An 11,449-nucleotide genomic window follows, 5' to 3' on the forward strand; every position below is an offset into this window, starting at 1 on the left:
ATTCCACTCAGATTCAATTGCTCTATAGAATATAATGTTGTCATTAGCAAAGAAGAGATAATTAACCAGTGGACAACCTCTTGCAATCATTACTCCTTTCATATGTCCTCCCATTTCTACTTCATTCAACATAGCGCTTAAAGCCTCAGCACAAATGATGAAAAGGTAGGGAGATAGAGGGTTTCCCTGCCTAATACCTCTTGATGGATGGAAAGTAGGAAATGGTCTCCCATTTACAAGGATTGCATAGCTCACTATAGAAACACATTGCATTATCATTTTAACCCATCTTTGACTGAACCCCAAACTGCCCATCATATTTTTTAACAAACACCACTCCAATCTATCATAGGCTTTTGATATATCAAATTTAATAGTCCTTGATCCCATTTTTCCTTTTTGCCTAATCCTCATTGAATGTAAAGCTTCTAAAGCAACTATGACGTTAATAGAAATTAATTGACCAATTATAAAAGCACTTTGTGTTTGGAAAATAATGTGAGGGAGACAGGTTTTCAGCCTACTAATTTGTCATCGCTTTAGACCCAATCTTATAAACTACATTGCATAAACTTATAGGTCTATACTTAGCAGGAGTAGTAGGGTTTTGTAGCTTAGGAACTAGTGCAATGTAAGCAAAATTGATTTCATTTTCTAAATCCCATCATTCAAAAAACTGAGCACTGCATCACATACCTCATTTTGAACTATATGCCAATATTTTTGAAAGAAGGTAGCACTGAAACCATCTAGACCTAGAGACTTGTGAGGTCCTATTTGAGACATAGCAGCTCTAATTTCTTCCTCTGTGAGGGGTTTCAAAAAATCCTTATTCATTTCTTGGGGAACTTGAGTCTTGACACCGCCAACACACTCTTTTAGAGATTCTTGTGTAGGACTGTTAGTAAAAAATAAGTTTCCATAGTACTGCATGAAAACCCTATCAACTTCCTCCATTTCTATAACCACAGCACCTTGACAATCCTTCACAGATTTAATCCAATTATTCTTTCTTTTATGAGTAGAACAAGTATGGAAGAATTTTGTATTCTTATCCCCTAACTTATACTAGTGCTTTCTAACCCTTTGCTTCCATTGGACGTCTTCTTGTTCCAATAATAGGCTCAGCTTATTTTGTAAAATTTTGATTGTTGCTGTATTATGAACACATTCTTCTAATTGGAAGATCTTTAGCAGCCCTGTTCTCCTCAATCTCCTTTAGAGTACCACTTCTTTTTCTTGAACTCCACCTCAATAGCTCTCCACCGCATTGCTATAATTTTGAAGTTAGACTGAACCATTTATTATTGTTGTAATTACAAACTATAGGCTTATTCCAAGCACCCTTGATTATCTCTTCCCCATCAACTTCTAATATCCACTTTGCCTCGAATCTAAATAGCCTTTTTTTATGTAAATGATTCCCCAAACCCTCTTTAAAAGACAACAAGAGAGGGTAATGATCAGAACTCCAAGCAACTAGTACCTCATTCTCACACATACTGAATTTTTGTAACCAACTTTGACTAGCTAGTACTTGATCCAGTCTTTCTTTTGTAAATGAGGCATCTTGATGCCTATTGCTCCAAGTATATTTTTGACCCTTCCACCCAATATCATGCAAACCAGTTTGTTCTAGAACTAATCTAAACCCCTCCATCTGGAACTCAGGTATAACATTCCATCTCATGATGAAACCCATACTTTTCATCATGAGATGGAATCTCATTAAAGTTAAGACACACCAACACTGACTTTGATTAGGTTTAATTAGATCCAACAGTCTCCACAAATACAATGACCAGCTAGTTTCAAGAACCCCATAAAAACTCGTAAGAAATCATTCAAAACCTAATTGCATCACCTAACAGTTGCACGAATATGGTGATTTGAGTAATTCACAATACTAACTGTGTCCTCATATTTCCATAGCAAAGCTAAACCACCCCTCCTGATGCAAATCAAGGAGCTGGACATGCTGATCATACACGTGGAAATGAAGCTGAATTTGCACAAGACCCTTTGTCACTTCCTAGTAGCCCAATTACAAGAATTAGAGCCAAACGTTTCAAGAAATCATTAAATGGGCTAATCCAAGATAATTGGGCTGATTCCAAAAAGACCAAGATGGGCTCAAATAATAATAAAAGCTTAGTCCATGTCATCAAAGCAATTGAAGAGATTAATTAGCATGCAAATTCATAACCAGCGTTGTCTGAACATTAAAGAGCATGAGTTTGTTGAGTTTCAAGGATATTAAATAGGAGAATGGACTTGGTCTTGGTTGGGCATGTTAAATGCATTAAATGTAGTCATTTAGCTATTTTTAGGTGCTTTTAGAAGTCTAGGAGTCTTAAAAAACGTGGGGACTTGTTTAGGTTAATGTTTGTATTGTTTTTAAAGCTGTAATTATGACTATTGCCTATTCTTGGAGGGTTGTTCCAAGTATATAGAGGGGTATTTCGAATTTGAAAGAAGCTTTTGATGATTCAGAAAATTACTTTCATTGAGAGGTCTTGTGCTCCTCTTGGTTCTTAAAAAGAACTCTTTGAACTAATCAAGTTAATCTTGTGGTGTTCAAGCAATCAAACTTATCACCTTGAATCCTTGAGAGATTCTTAGGTTTTCTTGGTGTGGCGTTTTCAATCATTCGTAGTCTTGGTTTTCATCTATTTAGGTAACGGGTCAAGACTCAACAAATCTTGTCTTCACGATCTTGGGGTTCCAAGCCATCATTGTTTTGGGTTTCATCACAATTGTTGGTGGAGTTCGTATCACCTCCTTCCAATAGAATCAATTGTAAAGAAACTCTGAAAACCCAGTCGACTCTTTACAAACTCCATCTCACTCGATCTCAATTTGTTTCTATTAGAAAAAAGTATTTCAGGGTACTTATCTCTGACCATTTGATAAAGGTCTTGAACTGTTTGGGGGTTCCTAAACCCCCGACAGTTCCAGCTTAGTGTTTTCATAATGATTAGTAGGGCTGGAGTCTAGCCACTACGAATTGAGAGTCATTGGAAACCTCAAAATCTGAAGGTGTAATTCTACCCTTCTTCCCCACTCCTTGTTCAGCCTCAACTTTATAAACTTCACACTTTTTCCTTTTTTTAACACTGTAAGAGTTAGAAGATACAGTACTTGACTTCTTTGTAAGTCTCTTCCGACTTCTCAACACCTGTTTCCCTTCACCTAGCACTTGTACTATGGTTGTTCCTCCATCCATCACGGTATTCGAAGGACTGGGCTTGTAACTGATAAGTGGGCTCCCTGTGCATGAAAATCTTCCACTGGACCTAAGAGACCCATCCTATCCAGTGGCTCAGTTGACACCTCATTGCCTTTAACATTTGGCTTTTGTTGTGGCACATTGATCTGGCTATTTAAAGATTCCTCCTCTATTAAAAATTGATCCTGCCGTTTACCAAGATTTCCTCCAACAAATATATGATGACCCCTTAATTCTAGAACCCCCAAACTATAATATTTTTCTTTTGTAATGTTTGATAGTTTAATGATATCATAATGACCATGATTTTCTTTAGCAGCCATCATATTTGGAACTTGAGGTTTATCACTCTGATAACCATACTTGGAACTTGGAACTTCTATAGATAGTGGTCGTTCTCTTAAGGCTTGATCAGCCTTGAGCCAAGTTCCAAACTAGTCCATTTTTCAAGTCTTTCAGGTACCAGCTTCCATACAGCCTTAAGCACCATGAACAATTTTGCCACATTTGAAACACAATCTAAGAAGCTTTTGATGCTTAATAGGAATCTAGACTTTCTCCCCTAGTAGGTTAATGGACCTGCCTCTTGAAATTGCCTTGTGAACCTTGAGTTCTATCTGCATTCTTAATTTCCCCAACTCGAGCCGTAAGCAAGAATATCAATATGCTTAACCAACCCAATAGTCTCCCCAATCTTTTGGCCTATTCCATCATTCATACAAGCGAATGGTAGATTTCACAACTAAATCCAAAAGACCTCAAATAAAAATTGCATCTTACTTGGTGGTGTTCAAGTACCATTAAATGGCTTAAGCACAAATAGACTAGCATCAAATAGCCAAGGCCTCCCATACATAACTTTCTCCAAATCTCTGTGTTCTTCAAGAGAAAGTACAAAAAGATTGCCATTTATCTCTGTTAACGAAAAAGAGCTTCTTAACTTCCATATTTTTGCCATAGTTCTTGGTTTCTTCTAGTAGAAGTGCTTCATCAACATGAATCGCACAGTATCCTCCTCCTCTATTAATAGTAATTGTTTCCTCTTATCTTCTATGAATTCCATCACTACACTCTCAATTCGTCAAACTAACTAGAGAAAGACCCCACTTACAAAAGTAAAATGATAGAAAAACTTCACCTCATAACCTCAGAGAGGATGAGAGAAGAAATCCTCAATACAAGTAATTAGGCGTGAGAAATATACAAATTTATTCATATTGTTTTTATTTCAAAATATGAATGGGAGGATATCATATCCTTGATTGTCCCCTCTAATTAAAAAATCCCATCCGATAGAGAGAGAAAGTCTTCATTCTCTCTAGAAAGCTTATCAGAAAACAAGAAAGTCTTTCTTGTTTTAGTTTAGTTTCAGTCAGTGCTTGGGGGTTATGGTGGCTTAAGGGTGACAGGTTCTTGCTCTCTAGCTATGGTGCCGCCTTGAGGAGAGGAACATCCGTAGCCAAAGAAGACAATGGTATAGTGGTCCCACCGTGTGAGAGGCTGGCTATCCTATTTTGATGGCCCAAGGTTGACGACAATGAACTAAGGTGAGGCGGGGCTGCTAGTCGATGAGAGGCGTGCTGCTCTGTTTGGAAAGAACAGAGAGTTGGTGGTACGAGTAGCGACTCTGGGTCACATCGGAAAGGCTTCATGGTGCTCTCCGTGCTTCGTGGTGGTCGGCACAGCAACTCATGTACTGCACAACAGTAGAAAAGAAAGGGGGAGGGCTTTGTTGTGCTCCTTCAGCTTTGCTTTAATGTATAATGTTGTGTTTGGAGCCGTGAGCTTGGAGGAGAACTCTGCACTTGGTGGTCTCTGCACTTGCTTGGAGGGAGAACGCGACACGGAGAGGGAGCAGCTGGAATAAGCGATGAAACCCTAAGTGGCTCTCCCAATGGGCCGGGCTTTTGTTTGGGTTGGGTTGGGCTTCAGCCCATGTATTTTTAGTTTGCTCACTGTATCACTTGTTTTTGAAGGTTTTTATTGTATTTTCAGTTATTTAGTTTCTTTTAGGTAGTAGTAGGAAACAGTCTCTAGGACCGAGGGTCCGTAGAGTTTTGTACTCCACTCCATGGGAGGGGGAGTTGTGTGGACTGTCTTAAACGGTAGTCTAAGACAGAGTTAAGTCTGTCAGACGATTAGTCTGGAGGCCTGTCTCTTAGATTGTTAGTCTGAAGGCATTGGACAAAACCCTGTTAGCTGCAAAGAAATTTGTGAGCTGGAGAGCAAGAAAATGTTAGAATTTGATTTGTATTTTATAGGTCAAAAGTTTTAATTGTCCGCTTCATTAATGAATGGAACAGTATTTCACCTTTCAAAAAAAATATATGAAAGGGACATCTATGCAGTTGACAATAAAATAACTATTTTTTCTACAGAGAAATCAAAAAGTTAATTAGAAGATTAAATAAATGTGAAATTGTTCTAAATGTCAGGACCAATATTTCGTAGACATTGGCAATATTGCTAGTAAAAAGCTAGGGATTCTAGCTGTTACGGATGTGAATTCAGAATCCATGCAATTTATTGTGTCCAAAAAATGCATGATGCGTGCAACTCCCTCATGTTATTCTTCCTATATATGTGTATATATATATCAATACACTCCACGTTGGGTCATAAGCAGTCACTACGTACGACGTGTGCGTGTGTATATATATATATGGTCGTAGGCTCGTAGCTATATACCTTAACTACTCATTGCACCAACATAAAGAAAGATGTTAACTAGGGTGTTAATTTAATATTAATGGAATGTGACCACAAACTGTGTTGATCGATTTTATTTAAATATATATATACACGCATATAAAAAATAATAAATATTGTTTATTATTAGTAAGGGGCGCCATCCCAACTTACCTTACTCATTAAGCAAGCTGGGTACTACAAGTCTGCATAGAAAACAAAGGCAACGAAGGTGGCCTAGCTATTGAAGGTTGCTGTTAATTTTTATTCAAATGAATAAACAACTACGGTGTAAGGTACAGATGAAGAAAGCACAGGAACGTCGGTCGATCTAATATTAATTTCTTGTTTGTACAAACATAATATATATCCTACACAGACACAGAGAGAGAGAGAGAGAGAGATGCAAAGGTGTTCGAGGTTTAAGCCAGCCTTTGCGACCCCTTGCCCTCCTCTCGTTTAATATAAAAAGACAACAGAGAAAAGGAGCAGATGTTTCCCGGCTGGTGCATAATAACCAGAGTTTTTACTTACCCAAAAAGAAAAGGAGCAGATATTCCACTTTAAGCCATGTTTGCTTAACGTCAGCTATTAAATTATTATACGGTTTCGACAATCCGTTTGGATTGTTCCTCCAGTTTTGTAATTTAATATTTGCTTCTTCCTTGACAGCGACCCAGCTTTCCATGCATACCTTCACATGCACTTGCTCGCCGAAACCCTAGCCAATTTCTTTGTCCACCTTTCACACTAATTAATTTGCCATTCTTCTTCTTTTTATTTTACCATTTTGACCAATATTCCTTTCAAACTTTTCCCTATGCAAATTTCACATTTACATGATATTGTATGGACTGAGCACAAGCATTTATCAACTATTATAATTAATCTTGTTCGAATTTGAAGGTCTTTATATATATTCTTTGAGAATTTATTAGTCTAGTCTTGAAATTATATATCCTGCATGCTGATCCCTATCGAATATAGTTCGTGCTATTTAGTAGATAAAATGGAGTGCGTGCGAGAGAGAAAAGGCCTACGTATTAATTATTAGGTGACAACGTACATAATGATAACTTAATTAGTCTAAGAAAAATGTTAAATGTACTTAAGAAAAACTTATAAAAGAATATCCATCTATTAGAAATTAGGGTTGTTTTTCAGCATTTCTCTATCACCAACTTAATTCCCCCCAATTTTGAAGTTCTCTTGCCACTCTCCCCTCTGATCCCCCCCCCCCCCCCCCCACGTGTCACAATAAGAATACTTAAATGAATAATATACTTTCCCTAGCTAGGTAGCTAGTGTCAGCTGATCTTGTCTTAGAAAATACATATATACGTTTCTGATTACAAACGTCCATGTCGCTGCATTCATGAGAATAGGTTGTTCAAGTTAAAATGTCAAAATTAAGAGATTCCATCAATCATGAAAATTAACTCCGAAAACTAAAAAATATTATTTTAGGTATGCCATCTATATTGGGTGGCGGGTGAATTATGAAGTCAATATTCCTTGTGGACGTGACAAAATGTTTTTGAACATATTAATTAATAGATATCACCACGACAATTAGTACTGATATCTACTATATATGATTAATGTGAGTGGTGATTTGAAGACTTTTTCGGTGTTAGAGCTAATATGTTGTTTGTTGGATTAATGTTTGGAATAACAATGGATATTCAGAGATCATGATGGCGTTAATTAACAAGTTATAACAATCATGGTATATAGTACTACTGATCATACCGGCATGCGTAAATTCGGCTTGACACTGGCTAGAATCACTACAAAAAAATAAAATAACCATTTGTGATGGATTATATACGATGAGAATGATTACTTGCAATTAAAACAGACTTATTTTGTCATAATATAGTCATTTTTGGAGGAAATAGTTGATCAAAATTGAACAGTTTTCTTGTAGTGAATGATATTGATTGGTTACAAAAAGAAATTAGCATTTGTTGTGATTAGTTCAAGCTTAAAATGAGTTTATTTTCATCAAAAATGATCACGATAGTTAAGCTTAAATGGTTCTGCTAAGGATCATGAAAAGCATTACACTTCTAGAATCAGATTTCTTAGTACTGTTGTCTGATAACACTAATTACAACATTAAAAAATTGCATGTGTTAATATTTCTTAGTACTAAAAAATATATCATTTCTCAGGTTAATTATATGAAAAGTCATGAGCCGAATCATTCAGCCATGTCAAATTACATTTGTGTCAATGATGACGATTATTTACTCGGTATTAGCCCCAAAAAAATGTTGCATGAAAATTGTTTAAAATGGTTTTGAATTCGAAATCTTTTCCACATGATCTAATAATTTTCATTGGGAAAAAACTTATACGTTGTCGACTGTTAGGTACTTAAGCATATATTTCCTCCTCATTATAAGGTGGTGATCAAGAAAAGAGAGAGAGGGTGAGTTGGTAATTTCATCTGTGCGAATTTGGCTCCTCCAGCCCTTTATATAGCTTGGCCACTCTGAAGCGGTTTCCTATGTGTTTTTTCGTGTTGCCTTGTATTACTTCAAAGCTTCAAGAACCATATTTCTTTCTCGTCTTTTGGAGTAAAATGGAAGAACAAGGGCAAGACCCTAACAGTCCAAGCCAAGGGTCGGAGCGAAACGAACCAGTCAGGTCAAGGTGGACTCCGAAGCCAGAGCAAATCCTAATATTAGAGTCTATCTTCAACAGTGGAATGGTTAATCCTCCCAGAGATGAGACGGTGAGAATAAGAAAACTGCTTGAGAAATTCGGTTCAGTTGGCGATGCAAACGTTTTCTACTGGTTCCAGAACCGCCGGTCAAGATCTCGCCGCCGACAACGCCAGATGCAGGCCAGCCTTGAACAGAGAAATCAAGCACAAGTAGCCAGTAGTGCAACTCAATTCGAGAGTACTAGCTCTGCTTTGGGTTTCGGGCCTGTATCATCGCCTTCTTTTGCCTCCCATCCATCTTATCACGTTGGTTCTTCGTCTTCATGTGGAGTTCTGGGCAACGATGGCGTTGATCACTCTCTCTTTTCTCTATCTGGTCAAATGGGTTTTCCGGAAATCGAGCAGGGCTCGGCCGTAACGCCTGCAGGTTTATGCCCTTCGGATGCTTCAGATTTGCAATACCAAACTGGTAAATGCATGGCTGATTTAGTTTATTCGTAGATACTTAACGTCTTCCATTTCAAAGATAAATATCTTTTCGTTCTCTTTAATTTATGCAATTCCAAGCTTTCATCTGGCCTGGAAAACCCTTTTCTTTCTCCCTCTTAGTAACTTTCCTTTTTCACGTTTGGTTTCAGAAGACGGTGATGAACCTTGGTTTTCTGATATAATCCACTTATAAACCATTCTTGGAGGCTTAATATATAATTATGTTCTACTATAAATTAAATCTTGTTTTCCACAAGTACAGTAAGGATACTTACAATGTTTATCTATAAATTCCAAGTCCAAAACTATCATGGCCAAGCTCAATTAGGACGACTTCTAGAGAATAAAGTATCAACTTTACACTGACATGACAGTTCTTGTATCTGAGGAGTAGAATGAAAGTTGCACTTTCCCGTAAAAACATGAGGTCTCTTTTCCTCGCAATGCGTTCACAGGTTTTTTAATTAAAAATAAATAAAAACACAAAACACAAAATAAAAAGCCATAATTGAAATTGATTTCTCTTTCTTTTTATTTTATCCCTCAATTAAATTTATCATGCTTACACCTCCCAAGTGAGTCCACTAAAGTCTTGACTTTTATGATATATATATATATAGTAGTTTTCACCTTTCTGCTATTGATCATGGTTGGTTTTAAAATTATATGAAAATTCATGATGAACTCCAAACTCTTAACTGAGAAATATTATTCAAAAATCTCCAGTTTCCACCCTACATCTCAGTTGTTTAATTCCATGGTTGAAATATAAATGGACATACTTTTGGACCTGCCTTTACAAATTTTCAGGATTAATTACAGTGTTTATCAATGGGGTTCCCACTGAAGTTCCAAAGGGGCCACTTGATATTAAGGCAATGTTTGATCAAGACGTTGTGTTGGTCCATTGCTCCGGAGTGCCGGTTGCTGTCAATGAATTTGGCTTCTTAATGCAGGGCCTGCAGCATGGTGAAAGCTATTTCCTGGTAAGCACATCTCGAAATTCATGATGTACACAGAATTTGGAATAAAATTCGTTTTACCCCGTCCTTGGATCCTAAGGGCAATTGATGTATATGCATTCTCATTCGTCTTATTCATCTTGAGGCTTCTTTAGTTTGTTAGTTATTTTAAGGGAAGTTAATTGCGGGTTATAACTCATGATCATCTCTCAATTTCTGTATATACTCTTTATTCTTTGGTGTTGTCTTGGATCGGATCATGCAATCCAAAAAAGCTGCTGATCTTGAGATGCTTAAATTTTGGAAACAGGTTTCAAGACAAACATGAGAAATAAAGCTGCGCCAACCAGTACTGGAAGCTTGGCAAGATGTGTTTTTACCCCCGCTCTATTTCTTTTCTCTGTTCGCAGCTAGGATTTGTCTAGGCGGTCCCAGGGGTACCTATAATTTTAAAAATAATATTTTATGATTATTAGAGACCAATTTTATAATATGCTATTATGTTCTATATAAATCAGTTCTGGACTTCGGTTAAATCTGTCATTCTATTTCTTCTTCTTGTTTTTTTGTTAGGCTAGCTATCCCAGAAACTTCATTAAAAGAATGTGCATGATTTTCTGAAAACTCATTACTAATCCCAGAAAAGCAATTAATCTTGCTTGCTCAATAAAAAGGTTCCCACAAACAAATAATGCCATATATAGTTGGTATTCATGGCGCTTCCTTACATTTCCTTTTTCTCGTGTAAGTTGATATTATATGATTATATATATATATATGAGCATTTCCCGTGTTCAAATAAATTTTTATTGACTGTTGATGCCTTAGTCATGACACCCTATCGTCCATTTTCCTTTTCAGATGGAAAAAATAAAAAATTTAAAGGGGAAGAAAGAGGGCTCACTCTAGGAGTACTCTAATAGTACGAATGTATTTGTCATGAAGTTCGCAAACAAGCGGGGAACTTTTTAGTTCGAGTAATGATGCTTTTGGTCCCCCACAACGAAAGTAAATCTATTGCAGGGCAACATTTTTCTGTTATATTCTGCAGAGATACTGGATGTTTGCAACTTTGACATCTGACCAGATCCGGTTAGACTGGGATTCTCCTTTTCTCCAGCTTTCAACATCAACAGTTATATTATAAATGAGATATGGGGGCTCCATAATAGATCTATGGATCGTTGTTGAGCTACCCTTGTCTTCATCTTCTTTATTAGAATCGTTTGGCAACTCGTTCCATCTCTTCTTGGAGCTAACTAACTGAGTCAGATCTATAGAATCAAGATCAAGTAGCCCTTCGGATACATTAATTAACGATAAGAAAAATTACTGTTAGTGATATAGCTAGCTAGTATACAGAGGTTGAAACAAACTATAGTAAAATCTTAATTAATTTAGGGATGG

The 11,449-nt window shown here is 36.9% G+C and overlaps 1 protein-coding gene across 2 annotated transcripts; it reads left to right on the forward strand.

Moving 5' to 3' along the window:
• Positions 1–8,451: 8,451 nt before the first annotated feature.
• On the forward strand, positions 8,452–10,585 carry LOC122277294 (WUSCHEL-related homeobox 11-like). Of its 2 annotated transcripts, none has more exons than XM_043087245.1 (3): positions 8,452–9,060; positions 9,891–10,066; positions 10,353–10,585. In XM_043087245.1, the coding sequence occupies exons 1-3, from the start codon at positions 8,508–8,510 to the stop codon at positions 10,368–10,370; spliced, it is 747 nt and encodes a 248-aa protein (XP_042943179.1). In that variant the 5' UTR covers positions 8,452–8,507; the 3' UTR covers positions 10,371–10,585. The 2 variants fall into 2 exon arrangements, with proteins under 2 accessions (XP_042943179.1, XP_042943180.1); XM_043087246.1 differs by having other exon boundaries at positions 9,903–10,066.
• Positions 10,586–11,449: the final 864 nt, after the last annotated feature.

Source organism: Carya illinoinensis, chromosome 9, assembly GCF_018687715.1.
Source record: "Carya illinoinensis cultivar Pawnee chromosome 9, C.illinoinensisPawnee_v1, whole genome shotgun sequence".
Classification (NCBI taxonomy): domain Eukaryota; kingdom Viridiplantae; phylum Streptophyta; class Magnoliopsida; order Fagales; family Juglandaceae; genus Carya; species Carya illinoinensis.

What these genes read in the sequence shown, in the direction of transcription:
- LOC122277294 (XM_043087245.1), top strand. Translation starts at nt 8,508, where the DNA reads ATGGAAGAACAAGGGCAAGACCCTAACAGTCCAAGCCAAGGGTCGGAG. An exon ending in AGATTTGCAATACCAAACTG is followed by an intron (nt 9,061 to 9,890) that starts GTAAATGCATGG and finishes ACAAATTTTCAG; the next exon opens with GATTAATTACAGTGTTTATC.